At 45.0% G+C, this 17,963-nt stretch overlaps 1 protein-coding gene across 1 annotated transcript; it reads right to left on the bottom strand.

The window, feature by feature from the left end:
- Positions 1 to 1,885: 1,885 nt before the first annotated feature.
- Positions 1,886 to 15,751, bottom strand: tead3a (TEA domain family member 3 a). The gene is made up of 12 exons (XM_056584839.1): positions 15,457 to 15,751; positions 13,031 to 13,095; positions 12,808 to 12,870; positions 11,145 to 11,156; positions 9,963 to 10,073; positions 9,732 to 9,775; positions 9,568 to 9,629; positions 9,169 to 9,305; positions 8,598 to 8,768; positions 5,175 to 5,315; positions 4,748 to 4,900; positions 1,886 to 4,310 (listed from the first exon to the last, which is right to left on the bottom strand). The coding sequence occupies exons 1-12, from the start codon at positions 15,749 to 15,751 to the stop codon at positions 4,197 to 4,199; spliced, it is 1,368 nt and encodes a 455-aa protein (XP_056440814.1). The 3' UTR covers positions 1,886 to 4,196.
- Between the last annotated feature and the right edge of the window lie 2,212 nt (positions 15,752 to 17,963).

Genomic DNA, 17,963 nt, shown 5'->3' with positions numbered 1-17,963 from the left:
CAACGTCAAAAGAGCAGATAATTAAAAGTGGAAGATTGTAGACAAAGTTTAAATAGAGCATAATTCACATTGGGAAATTAGTTATTTTGTTCAACCAGAAGATTGGTATGGCCATGGTATCTGCTGCAGGTATTTTCCCACCACAGCCTGATTCAGAACAACACCAAGTCAATAAATAGGCGTGCAGGGCAATCATAGGTCTACTACATGTTGGCCTGCTGGTGTGATTTCCTGATAGCGGCATAGCAAACGTTGGAGCATGTTTGCATGCATCTAAACAATACTAGGGCATGTCAAACATTTGTGTTTGCATGAGTGATGTAGGCCTATGTCAGGCACTACTATGACCAAGATAAGATACAATGAGAGGACATGTTGTATCAGGGAACACTGATGAACAAGTAAATGTTTAATCAGCCCATACTGCCACTTGCCTAATTTCAGTTTTTCAAAGTCACAAACAAACAGAACCTGTTAACTTCTGAACCCCCCAACCCCTCCCATTCTTTGATATTGGCAAACTTGTACAAACAACTTCAAAAACACACCCTTTCCCGGGGCAATGGTGTGCAGTGACGGATTATTATTGTGTTGATTTCATTTCCACCTTGATTATTCAATATCACCAAACTACCTCATTGGGTTGATAGTTGCGTTTCAGAGATTTGAGAGCCAAATAAATCCAGTCCTAGGATATACTGTAGATACCATTCATATTGAGCCGTGTGCGTGTGTTTTTGAGAGAGAGAGAGAGAGAGAGAGAGAGAGAGAGAGAGAGAGAGAGAGAGAGAGAGAGAGAGAGAGAGAGAGAGAGAGAGAGAGAGAGAGAGAGAGAGAGAGAGAGAGAGAGAGAGAGAGAGAGAGAGAGAAAGAGAGAGAGAGAGAGAGAGCTGAAGGAAGTGCTGTGCATGTAGTGTATGTGAGCAACTTATAAAGAAAAAGGTTTGCAGACAAAGATAAAATCACTGGAATAGTTTCTAGATTAAAGCATTATTTTTAAATAGGAGGTCCATAAACACACTGAACGAGTTTCGTTAACCCTGCGGGGGTAAAAGTTCTGTCACACCCCTAAAATGCTCATGCAATTTACATCTTTTAATCATATATAATTAGATACATTATATATTATAGATAGGTTACCGTGATACTACTATTGTGATATCTGGGGTTTTACAGCTGGTTCCTATGAGACGTAAAGGGTGAATGTGTGTCTTAGTAAGACAACCCTTTACTCATTCTCTCTGTTATCAAAATGATTTATGCTTCATAAATTACCAACAAAAATGATTGCTTCCCTTAATTGCTCCTTAAGAGATTACAGAATCCGGTCAAGTTGTAACCATAGTTTTACTGTATATTTTCTACCCCATAAGGAGAGTTCTATTGTGGATAGCTTTAGAGTTTCATCTTAGAGGAAAATGTACCACCAACTGCAACGGTGGTATACTTGTAGTAGGGTGACGGCCGGCAGCTTTCATACGTTGATGACTATTCAGTAAATACATATGCTAACAAATATATTTTTTCCTGAACCAACCAGCCTGATTTTTGACAGCGGTATTATTATACGCACAGGTTAATGCAACTTGTGCAGACACAGCCATACAGTGTTGTAAACCAAGCAATGAACCCACATAAATTATGATTTTATATCACTAATGATTTATCACATGCCATAGCTTCTCATTGTTCATTGCCTTTTGGTTGTTTTGGTGACCTTTAAGTTTAACTACATAAATGGCTTGCGGGTGCCATGTGTTATGATTCAAATGGAGCGAATATCTTTCTATATTCTCCTTGTATTTATCATGAGAGTCTAGGTTGTAGCCAAATTAATGTATATTGTCTATTCTATGCAGAAGATTATATATTTTAAACACTGACTATTTCAGGCTTAATTAAACCATTACTTTATTAGCAATTAGTGTTGTACCATGTCAATATAAAACACATTGATACAAGCATGCGTTTAGTACCCCACTAATCAATCAATTTTCATTCAAATAAAGAGCTCACCGTACGATTTAGAATGGCACGTTTCCTAAAAAATAAAGTTAAATAAATTTGAAAGAGCAAGGAGTTACATTCAGCACTCCCCCTGGTCACCTCTGTAACTCAACTAGTATAAGGACAGTCAATTCAGACCAATTCCTACAATAGTTCCCGTTATGATGTATATAGCCTTATAGATATTAAGGATTAAATGGCTTCTATTACGCGTCTGAAATTGGGGTCTCTAGCTAGTGCAACAGCACCATCTAGTGGGACAATTTTGAAAAACCCATCAACGGGACAATACAATGAAAGCGACATTATTTCAAGAGTATTAAGTATTTTTTGAATGAATTCAGTATCCCCCATGTTTGTTGTGGTTCTATCCAAATTCATGCCTGAACAACAAAGGAGTGACAGATGTTGATAATGCTGCCCTGTACAAGACACTTAATATTTTAATACACCAGTTATATAGTAAATCAATTTAAATTCTCTAGACAGAAGGGACAGAGGGCAAAGTAATGGCAAGTTAAAGGCAAAGAAACGTTACGGTGAAGTTGCAGTTTTCAATAAGCCCACTTATAATACTGGTTAAAGGGTAAATGCCACACAGTACAATTACAAAAGTTGTTTTAGATTTCCATACCTTTCCAAAGACTAATCTGATTCCGTTCTTAGGGCCTGATACTTCCGAAAATAGACCGGATAAAAAATTAAGTTACAATCTAATGATCTGTAGGCACAATGTGATTTTTATTTTATACAGCGTTGAGACTACAGATTGCACCGAGCAGACTTGACCGGAGGAGTGATTAGGCAGAATCAAAATACTGCACACAACACAGCCTACTGTTACAGGGCGAGACACTCTGATGGAAGTCCATCTCTTTGCTAGGACTGCTCCGCTCCTCATCCGTGACCGATGCGGTGTGAAACATCATCATCAACACCTTAGCTCTTCACATCCATCATATACAACATCTCAAGTCAAATCATTGTCAACAGAACAAAAGACGCCTGTATGAGGAAAATAAAAATGGCTAAAATTAAAAGCCTAGGCTGACAAACATATTTTTTTTTACAGTTAGGCGTAATTATATATCATAACCAATGCACAAAAAAAACCAAAAACATACCGGTATGCAAATAGCGATATCATTATTCCTTAGTGTTGTCATGGCGATATGTACACCAGTGCACTTTAGTGGTGACCATAATGTTGGTCTGTGCCTCGATGTCTTGCATACATTATAAAAAAAGAAAAGAAAGGAAAGAGCCAAAATACACGTCTTGCTTTTTTTTGTTTTTGCAGTGACACTTCAAGCCGTGTTAATAAAATACAAAATAAAACAAAAATAATTCACCTATACAAAACGAGTCCGTTTATCTCAATTTGGCTTATGAACAGTACCGTTTAGAGTGTAGTGTTTACATCCATAAGATCAGTGCTCCTACGGTTAAGGCTTGAGTGAACCATTAACACATTCTGATATCTAACCCGTGTGGAGGTAGAAATACTGCATCAAAATGATAGAACAGCAGGGGGCCAGAGCCTCTGATGCTACCCACGTGTGAAAAACAGAAAGGCTGTGAGAAAGATGTGGTTGATGGTTATCTGATGAAAACGGCCGGGGACCTCTTTGGGCTATTGTGATTCTGTTAAGAAGGCGACTCAATATGTCCACCGTACCCAAAACGTGTTAACCCTATGGTCAATACATATTTATTTATTTCTAAAAGATGACTGTTCTGTCGATGATATCCTCAACACGGACTAGGTCCGTTCACCCACGTTGCAATTAATAAGGTTTCCAATTTACCCTGTTTAGATTCATTGTTTGTGTTCTCATCGCATTACCAATATAAAAGTCTGTAGTCCAACATGTATTCCCAAGGTCCTTTCTAAGTTTTGAATTTCACAAGAATAAAAAAGAAAACACTATAAAATACATTTTTCTGTCCATCATTCAGAGCAAATGAAGATGTCACCACTCACGTCTAAAAGTTCTAAAACAAGTTTTTGCCGATGAAGATGGCAGTTGACATGGCTGGGGAAACTATTCTAGTTATTAATGGTACAGGAGCACTGTGTGGGAGAAACGCGAAGCGCGTGTGTAGTGTGTGTAGAAGTAGTGTTATCCTACAAGACGAGCGTCATAAGCTTAATCGGTAACGGTGGGGTGGTGGTGGCATGCGCTGCGCTAGTCTTTGACTAGCCGGTAAACGTGGTACTGGGCTCCATGCTCACTGGTGGACACCTCAAACACGAAGGCGATGCACAGCAACGTCTCCTGAGTCTCTCTGTTGGACACCACCTGGGGGACACACACACACAACCACGGGTTAGAGACCCTTCAGCAACACACACAGAAAGCAAATCAAAGTCGCCCCATAATGAATTAATGAATGAATGAGTGTGTGGAGCAGAGCAATCTAGTGATTGGGTGGTTTGATTCCCAGCAGAAAGGTCTGGGGATTGAGTCCCAATTTAGACTATTTAGTCTATCTGTTTGCATCCTTAGCAAGATGCCCTGCCTGCTCATGGATGACACTATACATTTTTCACTTTCAAGTCGTCTTGTATTTTGTCTGTTAAGCGACCAAATAGTTGGCTCTTACAGAAAATAATCGCGTGAGGTTACATATAAACAGAGAAGCTGGGCTAAGTTTTTTTCCCCCATGCATTGAAGGAGTATTTGCTTACATATATGCGTGTGTCTGACCATGTGAGTGAGTGATTGTGTAGACTTGCCTGCAGGATGGTAAAGTTCTCCAGCACGCTGTTCATCATGTACTTCTCTGGTAGCTGCTTGAGTTTGTGGATGAAGTTGATCATGTATTCACACATGGGCGAGCGGTGGATGCGGAACATGCACTTCCCCCCTTCCACCTGTGCATATTCAGTCTAGGAGGGGAGAGAACACATACACCTCATCATCTCCCTCTGAGGATCCTAATTATCATACATGTAAACTATGCCAGATACACACACAAGCAGTCTCACGCTGTGAGAATACAACAAACTAGATTATGAATCCCGTCCGGGTGATTTGGCTCAAACCATCGTGAATAAATGGGCGCTTTGTACTGTAAATGTAGGCGTTGATCAAAGTGAAAACATCTTGGCTGTGCATTGTTCTAAAATCTTAAAACAAAGTGCAGGATGATGTCCTCCTCACCTCCACCTTCTCCACCACCTGCTTGCCGAAGGAGCACACCTTGGTGGAGACGCTGATGGTGATGTTGTCAGCGCCGCTGTACTGGCTGCTCACGCCGTAGAACACTGCAGAGCCCTCGTCCCCATCCGGACTCAGGTCCGCCTGGGGGTGGAGGAGAAGAACAGAGAGCATTCCCTGTTTACTAGGACTTCAGAAACGTCCATCCAAGGCGACTGAATGCGTCACAGATACAGGTCATTAAGGAGCAGATGGGGTGAGGTCTCTGTGGAAGTGGGGTTATGAACACATGCCACATGAGACTTCAAAATACCACAAGATAACCGTTACGTGTGTGTGTTTTTCCTCTGCTGTTTTGTGTGCTGTTCCAGGTACCACCCTCCGCATCGGACTGATCAGACACACCTGCAGCCCCTCAGCAATCACGTGGATTGCTATAAAGCTGCAGGGATGAAAGCAGACGTGGCCAGTGGGCCAGATAGGCGAACAGAGTGGGGTCGCCGTCGGTCGCGAGTCGGAGCTACGTGGGCTCTTCGTCGTGGCGTTGCTCCCTCAGTGGAGGGATAGTGTTGTTGGTTGCTCCCTCAGTGGAGGGATAGTGTTGTTGGTTGCTCCCTCAGTGGAGGGATAGTGTTGTTGGTTGCTCCCTCAGTGGAGGTATAGTGTTGTTGGTTGCTCCCTCAGTGGAGGGATAGTGTTGTTGGTTGCTCCCTCAGTGGAGGGATAGTGTTGTTGGTTGCTCCCTCAGTGGAGGGATAGTGTTGTTGGTTGCTCCCTCAGTGGAGGGATAGTGTTGGTTGCTCCCTCAGTGGAGGGATAGTGTTGTTGGTTGCTCCCTCAGTGGAGGGATAGTGTTGTTGGTTGCTCCCTCAGTGGAGGGATAGTGTTGTTGGTTGCTCCCTCAGTGGAGGGATAGTGTTATTGGTTCTTTTCCGTGTTAAAATAAGACTCATTTATGCAATAAATGGTATATTGGTTGGAACCCTGCTACTCTCGTCTGTCCTTTAAACACCCGGTTTTATATTAATTGTTGCCCCCCCCCTTCCCCCTGGACACCAACGGGGTGGGTCGTAACAATTGGGGGCTCGTCCGGGATCGTTTAAAGAAATTAGTAGAGATGTTTGTAGTTGTTTTGACTAGTTTGTTTTCAAAGTGAAAAGTCACTTCCGGTGGTTCACGGTGGGTATTGGCGTCCGGGTGTGCACGCTCCCGCCTTCACAGGTTACTAACAACTCCCTCAGTTAGACAGAAGTGTCCAGCTGGGTCGCACAGCGGCTCCTCCTTCGGAGACTTGTTTTTAGTTTTTTCCTTTATTATTTTCGGAGTAAATCCTGGGCGGGGATAGAGTTCCCCGACGGAGGTAGGCGTTTCAGGACTCCGGTCGCTGAAGTTTTGCCTTTCAAGTTGCCTCGAGCCCGGCACGCTCCAGAAGACAGACAGGTTAGTTCTCGTTAGGTAGGGTCTGGGGGATGTTTGCTTATTGTAAGGTTGGGTTTGTTTGTGTGTGCAGCATCCGGCGTTAATAGTTATTACATCTGCCCCGGAGTGAGTTGGTGACACGCTAAAGTGTTGGTCGGCGTGATGGCTGGTGTGACAGCGTTTGAGTTTGTGGCGTGCCTGCGTCTGCGTGCCTGCGTCTGCGTACCTGCGTGTGTGTACCAGCGTGTGTGTACCAGCGTGTGTGTACCTGCGTTTTTTGTTGTGTGTGCGTCTGCGTGCCTGCGTGTGCGTGCCTGCGTGTGTGTGCGCGTGCCTGCGTGTGCGTACCTGAGTGTGCGTACCTGCGTGTGCGTACCTGCGTTTTTTTTGTGTGTGCGTGCGTCTGCGTGCCTGCGTCTGCGTATCTGCGTGCCTGCCTGCGTGTGTGTGCGTACCTGCGTGTGCGTACCTGCGTGTGTGTACCTGCGTGTGTGTGTACCTGCGTGTGCGTACCTGCGTGTGTGTACCTGCGTGTGTGTGTACCTGCGTGCACATGCATTTGGGTAGAAAATAATTGAGAGTCTGCCTGTCTGTCTATGTGTGTGCACCTGCATTACATCCGTTTTTCAGACCAAATGTTGAATAAAATGTCAAATTTGAAGGCACGAGTCCTCCACTCACCGTGAGACTGCTCTTAGGTCTAGTGAGACGCGTGTTCCACGTGCTGGTACATCTTTCTCTAGTCCTAAGACAGATAGGCAATGTTTTTTCTGTCAGAGGACTGACCATTTAGTTGCCGACTGCAATGCGTGCAAACGTAGGCAGCAGACGGCAACTTCAAATTCTGATGGTCCTGATTCTGTGTAGTGTGCTTTAGCGGGGATCGTGCTTAATGTAGCAAACTTGGTTTGCACTTATGGGAGGGGTTGTTACGTGTGTGTGTTTTTCCTCTGCTGTTTTGTGTGCTGTTCCAGGTACCACCCTCCCCATCGGACTGATCAGACACACCTGCAGCGGCTGCAGGCTGCAGTGCAGCCCCTCAGCAATCACGTGGATTGCTATAAAGCTGCAGGGATGAAAGCAGACGTGGCCAGTGGGCCAGATAGGCGAACAGAGTGGGGTCGCTGTCGGTCGCGAGTCGGAGCTACGTGGGCTCTTCGTCATGGCGTTGCTCCCTCAGTGGAGGGATAGTGTTGTTGGTTGCTCCCTCAGTGGAGGGATAGTGTTGTTGGTTCTTTTCTGTGTTAACATAAGACTCATTTATGCAATAAATGGTATATTGGTTGAAACCCTGCTACTCTCGTCTGTCCTTTAAACACCCGGTTTTATATTAATTGTTGCCCCCCCCCCCTTCCCCCTGGACACCAACGGGGTGGGTCGTAACAATAACAAATGGTTCATCTCTTTAAGGTTTCTTACTTTTATTAGTTGAGGCAAGGCCACAGCATCATTCATCTTGTTGGGAGAAGTTCAGTGATATAACCGTGATGAAACCACATAATTCTGTCATCTCTTATCCTTGACAAGATGAAAGCCTTGTCGCCCACACCTATAGAGCTCTCTGCAGTAACAGGAGTTGACCACGCTTAACGTGCACTTTGTACACCTTTGTACAGCCTGACTGGTCTCATGCGGCGAGTCTTAAATCTGACCTAGAAGGCATCACGCAAAGGAAGAGGACTTAAGTAGGATTTGTAGTCGCTGTGTTGCCGTAGCGTTGCTGTGGACGTGCTGCTCGCGGAGCTTAAGAATCGACAAACTCGACAAAACGCTGCATGAACTATCAACCCTGCTTCACGCCAGTTCGAGCAGCTCACTCACGGCGACTATAGTTACAAGCCGATTCCAACCCCCTGCCTAAATCATGACCGGTAAAGGGAAGGCCTAGTGGGCAAAGACGGACATGAGTGGAAGGCCTTTTGCTGACCATATGTTGTAGACTGTGTAAACAAGGGTGAGTGAGTGAGTGAAAACATGAAAGAAAGAGGGAAATGGGAACCCACATACCCAGAACTTGACCAGGAAGAAGGCGTCTTGTGGCCCCTTCTCGTAGAGCTCCTTCAAGCCGCCCTTCTTCTCAGGGAACTTGTCGTAGATTTGCCTGACGTCCACAGACTCCAGCACCGGGTCGCTGTAGCTCGGGTTCGACTGGCCGATGTGCACGAAAAGGTGTTTATGCTGGAATGTCGGACATAAATAAAAAGGCATGACTTTATATTCATTACTGCTTGACATAATGGGTTCAGGACAACTTTACACTTTTTAGGGCATCTAGCAGACGCTTTTATTCAAAGCGATTTGCAATAAGTACTATCTATCTATCCATACAAGTATTTGCCAGAAGCCAGAAACATCAATATATCGCTGTCGGTACAGTAAGGATGTTCATAGTTACAAGTGTCAAGCACTTACAATAGGTTAACCCATTCCTTGTATACAACAAAGATAGTTAGGATAAGATTCTACACAATGCCAAGTACTATTTTTACAAATAGTAGTTTAATAATGGTTTACAAATAAAATATTGTTATAACAGCGGCCATGTCGAATCTACAATCGGGGCCTTTTGGCTGTGTACCGTGTCTGAGTCCCTCTGAGAGGTCTCCATGAAGGCGGAGTATTCCAGGAGCCGGAGTTTCTCCGAGGCGATGGTTCGGTTCAGCCACACCGGTGCTGCTACGGCCACGGGCCGGGGGGCCGGCAGGGGCTCGTAGCCTGAAGACCAGTCCAAACCAAGATGGAGTTCAATAAAGTGCAAAATGAGTACATTTAGGGAAGTCGTTTAAGCTTGAGAACGCTGATTATACCCATTTACAGAGGGGTAATCATTTCCATTCAGGGTTAAAGATTTTGATAAAAACTAGAATGTTAACACAACGATCAATCTTCATTGATAACATCACCCTGGTCAAAGATAACGAGAGTTATAGTTGACTGATCAGTGAAGAAGGGAAGGGCACGTGCTGCGTGTACTCACTGATGGGGGCTGGGACTGGAGCTGGTAGTGTTGTGTATGGAGGCTGTGCAAAAGGCTTGATGCTGAAAACGAAGATGCACGCGTTAATGTTTAATACCACATTAGCTATGAATCACACAAAATCCTGGTTCTTAAATGAGAAAAGCTTATTCAAGGACACTTACTCCTGAGAATGGCCGGGCTGTCCTGGGATAGGACCGGGCCAAAACTGGACAAGGGAAAAGAGGATTGAAATCAGTTTGTGGTTTGTGTTTATGTAAGTGTGCTTGTGTGTATGTGCCTGTGTACTTGTGTGCATGTGCTTGTATGTGCGTTTGCATGCGTGTCTGTGCTTGTATGAGCTTGTGTGTGTGCGTGTGTGTGCATGTACGTGCGCGAGTCTGTGCGTCTCTTACCCTGACGGGCGGAGGGAAGGGGCTCTGGGCTTTGAGTACACTAGCGGAGACGATCTGGGCTGACGACAGGTTGGCTACAGTCTGAAGGGCCTTGTCCTTGGATGCTTGGTCCTAATCAGATAGATGGAGGATAACAGAACATGGAGATTAAACATTACTCTGGCATTCATTCCAAAAATTTTGATGAATATTCAACAGGCAGGCAGCCAGAAAATATTTGAACCGCAAGGGCAAACCAACGTAGTTAGTGTGGGGAGGGGTTGAAGCAGGTAGTTTCCATTGAGGAGAAAGCATGTGTCGTTAACTTTCACCACTTAATGCAGGCATTTTAAGAGACACGCTGCATAGAGACGAGCGCCTTTAGCCTAAAGGTCATATTTAAGTTATATGCACATGCTTAGGCCTGCAGGTGTCCTGGTACTTAGCGTTGCAAACAGGTTAAGCCATGGTTGATGGCCTCGACAAAGAATTTCAGGGGAAATAGGTTTAGGTGGGAAAAGGCAGCTATAGTACCATGTACATGAAACACTCACGACTATAGAAGAGTTACCACATGGACTTATTAAAGAGTACTGTATTTTCGGAGTTGCAGGTGGATGCAGTTGATCCTTATATATCCCCAAGAGATGATTGGAGAGAATCTGTTCTATTTTAAAACTCTTTAAGTTATCTTTGCTTCTATCGAGAATGAAGAGCTTTGGCATGCAACAAATGTCCAAAATGGAGTCAAATGAATGCACTTAAGTTATTAAGAATGAATGTACACGCCATCCAGTGTCTGCAAATGGCACTTGAGATCTGTCAGTTTAGCTGCCTCTTCCAATAATAACAATGTACCAGTGCCAGCAGCCAGACTATGCACGTTTGCTCTTTTGGTGTAATGCAATGTAGTGCAATGCACTTAACACTGAAGATATCATATGAAAATATCTTCACTGTCATGGGGGGGGGGGGGGGGGGGGAAGGAGGAAGGATCGGGACACAAAGAGTGGAAAAGCCAAAGCAAGAAATACACAAGCTACTGAGCCATTGCAGATAGGGGACTAAACTAATGTTACTTGAACATGATAAAAGGGGCATTGGAGCATGTGAGTGAGGGCGCTGCATTGCTGCCTACAGTGATTCGATGCCAACCACTAAGCACAAAGCCTGAAGCAGAGAACTGATTAATCCACAACTTACCACGTTCATGGCCTAAGGCAAGGGAGATACAAATAATTAATGTACTGCACAAGTATTACATGTACAAAAAAAAAAAAAAAAGGTTCATAAACTCATCATTACCAACATGACACGAAAAAATGCATGCCATTTTCAGGTAATAAAATTACATGGAGAGCAAGTCTAACCAATTTAACCAACTAATACTCTGACAGCAGAATATTTTGCATTACAATTGTACTTCACACTAATAAGTATCCACACAGTCGGTACCACACACATTGCCGCCAGTTATAAACTGAGAGTAAATACATAGCGTGACTGTGTGTCAACAACAGTCATCAAACACATTGGAACACAGCATTACATCAGATGAATCACAGTGCAGAGTGAAACTAGATGAATGAGGGGAAAAACAGAAATGCATGTGTGGAAAGACAGGCCTGTCCGTCCATCTCTGTTTGTTTGTTTGTGTGCACCGGCGTATGTATGAACTGAAGCGCATGCAGGCAGCTGAAGTTAAATTTTCGGCTCTAGATGAAAACTGAAGCCCCGGCCCTAGCTCTGTCCCAGGCCGTAGCCTTCCTTTAAGTATGTCACTAAAGACCCACGTCTCAGCCATGCAATAGAGCAGTACTGACCGCGACACACACACACACACACACACACACACACACACACACACACACACACACACACACACACACACACACACACACACACACACACACACACACACACACACACACACACACACACACACACACACACACACACACACACACACACACACAGGACGTCCTACTGCATTATCGTCACCAAGTCGAGACCTTTGAGTACAGAGCCTAAAACACACCTAGCAGGAAGGTCATGTTTGCAATAAAGTCCAGTCCTTCATGCATTTGCTTTCCAATTTGCCTTAAAAAGGAGTGTTGATAAAGAGAGAACCCAAAAAGAGTGTTGCCCCAAGCTATGCATTTTACCAGTCAAAAGTGACGTTCAGAGCAAAGAAAATGAAAACCAGGTTCACTGTACACCGTGCAAAAAAGAAAAAGCAGTCACTTTTTTGAAATGTCAGCTATGCTTTGCTCATCTACATCAACTTGGTAGGATTATTTTTAGTACGCTTGCAAATCATCAGAAACTGAGGAACTGCAAGGCAAGCCATCTACATCATTATTTTTTCCAGAATATCCTACTAACCTCACAAAAGAGCCCACAAACGAATGCCTGCTCACAAAGAGATGCAAATCCATTGTAATTCCCCCGCAGCTTTCGTTACAGTTGAATTATGCATGGATGACACACCATATTAATTGCTTTACTCTGTAAATGTAAAGGCAAAAGGTAAAGGGGCAAAGTGTTTATGCGGCGGTTGTAGGGGTTAGGCTGAATCTGGCCTATGGGCGGAGCGAGAAGCAGCCAGCATAGGGGTTATTTCAGTAAGCGGTGTACCTTGAGCTTAGACTGAATCTCACGAGACTTTCTCCTGGCCAAGACCTGCAGGTGACTAGAGACCTGAAGGAAGACAGGTGGAAGGAAAGACGGAAGGAAAGGCAGAAAAGAAGGAGAACAAGAAGAGGAAGAAGAAGAAGAAGAAGAAGAAGAAGAAGAAGAAGAGGAAGAGGAGACAGGTATGACTACAGAGGGAGGAGCGGACATGCGCCGGAGTTCCGGCACCCACCTTAATGCCTGCCTGGTATTCTCGTACCCTCTTGCGCGCCAGAACCTGAATGTGACTAGACACCTGAAGCGCAGGGAGCGATCGGGGTTATCCACATAAACAATCACACATACAGCAAGGTGACTATTACAGATTCTTCATCAACTCATTGACAACTATGACATTACACGATTAACTGTTTAATTTGAATATTTATCCCTGAGACTCCTCTGAACAATCCTACCTGTTTGCGTGTGCGTGTTTTCCCGGTGCGTAGCTTGATATAGCGAGCTATGAGCTCATTGCGACCTATGAAGAGAAAAAAGCGAAATTTAACAAGCTGGTAAATGTTCAAACAAGAGAATAACAGCTTTTCAAAGTAATGATTGTGGTATGTTCTTTAAACAAGTTTGACGGTGAATGAGGTTGTTAACTTCAAACCTGTAAGCTAATGCACCAGCAACTACATTTACACGCTTCTAGGCACCAAACTGTGATTAGGGTTCAACAAGCGTAACCAAATACAGTGCTGAAAAGAAAAAGCATATTTAGTCTTTTCAGTCCTACACACAGACCCACACCACGGTGGGAATCATTTCCAGGAAGTAAGAGGGAACGTCGCTGCATGGAGTTGGGTCACATCAGGGCTGAGTCACAGAATCCCCGGGGAGGGAACTGACTCAGAGATAGTCCAGTCAGCGGCCATTCCCAGAACTAACAACACAAACATCCCGAGTCCGGTCGCCAATCCCCCGTCCCTCGTACCGCTTCATCTCCAAGGAACAGTGATAAGGAAAATAAATACGCTCAGATGAAAAGTTAAAACCCTCTGCTTCAAAGTTGGAAAGGAAAGAAAAAAAAAGGGGCTAAGCAAGTGTGAGCCAGCCGCCACCAGTACAAGCGGTCTCTCCATTTTATTTGGGTCAGGGCGAGGGGAGAGAGGAGGTAGTGATGTTGATGAGTCTGCTGATCTTGAGCCTGCTCGCTGGGCGATGTCATCCTCTGGAGGGAGGGACCGAGCTCAGAGCATTAATACATTTTGAAATTAAGTCTACAAATGGAGGTTCATATTGAGTGTGTGAGCAAGCGACGTATAGGGGGGGACCTAAATGCCACAACACTGAAACAAACCTTTGGTCGCTAAGGATCACATATCCTGTGGCAGACACACACACATCAAATCCTGCGCACGTGCAAGCGAACACACACACACACACACACACACACACACACACACACACACACACACACACACACACACACACACACACACACACACACACACACACACACACACACACACACACACACACACACACACACACACACACACACACACAATGTGGCACAGGCTGCTGCACACAGGAATGCCATCCCTTTAGCCAAGGAAGGAATGTGGGGAATGTTGGACCACAGTCAACATTCTTCCAGCTAGGATAGCTAAGAAACACTGCAACACGCCAGCATTTCACGAATGGCATCACGATGAACTCCCAATACGCACACACCAATATCTGAAGACTCATGTGTGGAAGTGGATGGAAGGCACAATGGCGATGGCACAGTCCTGGTCCGGTCTTACTGATAACCTGAGCCCGTGCCTGGGTTCCCAGGACCACCCTCCCCCCAGCCCCAAGCACTCCTTTGAGAGAGGGAGTCACCTGATGGCAAGTCTCCTTAAACTTGCCTTGACACCTCGCTGGGTTCAGTGACCCACCACTAGCGCATACTGCCCTCTACCCTTACAGACGTTGACCCCGTTCCCGAATAACAGCTGGCAGTTCCCATGGCCGGGAGTGATGAATTTAATTTAGTGCTTCCAAAAATACATTCCTGGAATGAGATCACTAAAGAAGTCTCAGAAATATGCAGACGATTTTATGCAGGCGTTAATCTCTTTCTGTTGGTGATATGTATGCGTGCATGCGTATATTGGCCCATATTCAATCTTGGTAATGTAATTTCATAAGATTTGCTTTACTGCCAAACACAGCAGCCACGAATAAAACTCTGAATCATGCTCTTGTTTTTACTGAAATGGAATATATAGTTAAAACCGAGGGGTACATACTTCCAAAACCGAGTATGCAGTATCATGTAACAGTTTTGGCCAGCGATGAACGAAGTCAGAAAAATAAAATGTTATGCCCCTAAAACCTTAAGTTCTCTCTATAGTAAATCGCACATGCAGGCAGCCCTCTACAGGCTAAACTGTGTACGCTACTCGACTGTTGAATGAGGCTTTTGTTTATTTAAAACTGCTGGCATCGTAGGCTTATAGGGTAAGGACAGCTGCCTTGCAATATGTTTATTCAAATGCACTTGAAATGCACTTCTTGACTTCTTGCTAAATCGAGAACCACTTAATCAACACAAATCATACATTTTCCTCAACCGTATAGGTTTCACTCCTATAAGTCTCCATATGAAAAGGCTACATAGGCTCATCAGGCTCATCATGCTCTTTATACAAGTAATTTGTCAAAAAAAAAAAAAAATGTATGTATATATATATATATATATATATATATATATATAGCTCAGTGGTCCTGGCAAAATGAAACAACACTTAATCTTGATTAATCTTAAGTGCGGGCTATGGAGAGCGGGAGTGCAGGGGGCACGAGGCGTTTCCGACGACAAACCAGCCGTGCTCAAGTCATCCCTTACCATACATCTTGCCCTCGTCCGACAAGATGATCTTCCTCCGGCCACACGGAGGGTAGATAGCCAGGGCTTCCTGAAAGCTCTGCTCGATGTCGGGGCTCCACACCCCCTCGGGGTCCCCGTCCAGCCCGCGGTCCGCTCCGTCGCCCAGCCCCTCCTCGTCGCCGGCATCCTCCTGCCCTCCGTCAGGGCTGCCACGGCAACTCCACTCTGACGCAATGGTGACGGCTGCGGCCACGATGCACCTGGGGCAGGCCGAGGAGACACAGTCAATAAGACGCTTGTAGTGAGGAGACATGACCTGGTTTGTAGGGATTCCTGTGTGCATCCGTTACATCTGGAAACATCCTAGCAGTCCAATGATGGTGGGGAAGACAGGTCTGAATTCATCATTTAGTTTATGAAATGCATCCACTTCTGTCCATTAAACCAATTGTGAGCGTGTGTATGTTTCCTTCCACAAGTCATTTTGCCCAACCAAATCAATAGTCATCAAGTAATAAATCATGACTGAAGAATAATTACACTCCAGACACATTTTGAACCATCTGTGAAACTGTTGACTTCCAGACAACTTTTACAAAGTTCGTTTCACCCAAACTTCATTAGCATCACACCCAGGGGCGTAGCCAGGAAATTATAACCGTGGTGGCCAGCTCGGGCCAGTCTTATATTTGGGGTGGCACTTATTCATAACGTCAAAATATAACACTTTGAACAAGAATAATAAGTCAAAGTTAGATCAAACTAATGGTGCATATATTTCAGCTTTCTTTAGACCGTTACCGTTCAGGATATACTTTTTTTCATACTCAGGGGGCCAGCGGGGTGACCAACCTCTGACCAGGGGAGGCCGTGGCCCCCCCTGGCCCCCCATGTGGCTACGCCCCTGCTTACACCCCAGTTCATTGAATGCTGGTGATCCATCTTGCTTGGCTACATGAGGAAAATAAAGTCTTGCATTATTGTTAAGGATGCTCCAAGCGCTGCTGAAACACAGGCGCCCGTATGCAACATGATGTGGTCTGATGTCTAATGTTTTCCAGAGCTCGGCCAAATTCAAGTCCAGGCGGGATGTGGAGCAGATCGTTGTGGTAGCTCTACTTCCTTGTGCTGTGGTGAGGCTAGTGGTCAGCACACAGCACTGGCCCTCCACGGCGTCAATCACTACTGACAGGGACGTGCTGTTGCTATAGAGATTAGGCAGAACCTGGTAATTCAGTTCGAAAAGGGACAAGACCTTAGAAATCCGTTTTTCCTGACTCCCAAACTGGAGGATCAACCATCCCAATTCACAAACAAACAAACTTTCTTCAATGACAATGTGTGTGTAAAATGCAGATTGACTTCTTTCTCGTTTGAATTTTAAATATTCTACCAAGATAAGATCCCTAATTCAGTCACACGCTGTGTCGCCGGTTTCAATTGATCTCCCAGTGGCCAAAAGGTCATGTGTTGAGCAGCGGGGAGCCAAACAGTCAGAGCAGCGCTGTGCTAAATAAAGCCATGAGCTCAGCAAACACAGACAGCTATGCAATTTAAAGGGTGCCTCCAGGTGCAACGGGACTGGGCTAGCACAGCTATTATGGACAAGCCAGCTATCACAACGAAAGACCATCGTATAGCCTAATCAGTTGACAGCGCTGGCTTTACTTGCAACATGTTCGCCTGCAATGTTACACTTTAAAGTGTGTATCACAGGGCCCATTGTATTGGGTCGTGAGTGAATTCCCTCTCATCTGTTGGCCTCAGTAACGTTACACTCAGTGTCCGTTTGAACACGAACGACTGAGTTGCACATACAATGTGATCCACGTTGGCCTGCAATAGTTCGCATTATTAGTTCAACGCAATGGCTCCAACTCTCTGAGCCACGGAGAGGCTTCATGTAGCCAGGCCTAGTGGCTTTCACATGACCAACGTTAAACCTCAAAATGTGGAGCAAACTAAACCCCACGGTCTTCACATGGGTCAGAAAGTCCACACGAACCCCGGATATGACACGTTGATCACCAACAAATCAGTTTCAAAAACTCGCTTTGAGTAACTAGTGGGTTAGCTTCAGAGCTAATATTACCTTTACAAAAGACCCAACTCGGTCCGCCAGACCTCCACCATTACAGCGGGGAGCAGAGCGCGGTGTGCACAACCAGAAGCGGTGAGAAGCGGCGCTCTGCCCGACTTGTCTCACAATATGGGGAGAAGCTTCGCTCTCCCCGACATGTTAGACACGTTCAAGACCCAGAAAGTTGAGGCGCGCTCAGCAACTGTTGCTGCACAACAAAGAACTTCACCTCAAGACGGGTTTCTCCTCTTCTGGGAGGCGCTGCAACCACGGCGGACCCCTCGGGTTGTGTCGGTCTTCTTTTTATAATCTCCCGGAAAAGGTGTTAGTGTTGAATTACTAAATCCCGAGGTGTAAAAACGAGTAAATAGTAAAGAAATCAACAGACGGAGAGAAAAGAAAGGCGTGGTTTTGAAACACGCGCACAGAACAAAAGTTTGTGGAC

The sequence above is a fragment of the Gadus chalcogrammus genome, chromosome 1 (assembly GCF_026213295.1).
Source record: "Gadus chalcogrammus isolate NIFS_2021 chromosome 1, NIFS_Gcha_1.0, whole genome shotgun sequence".
NCBI lineage: Eukaryota > Metazoa > Chordata > Actinopteri > Gadiformes > Gadidae > Gadus > Gadus chalcogrammus.
This window is presented reverse-complemented; position numbering and strand designations above follow the sequence as displayed.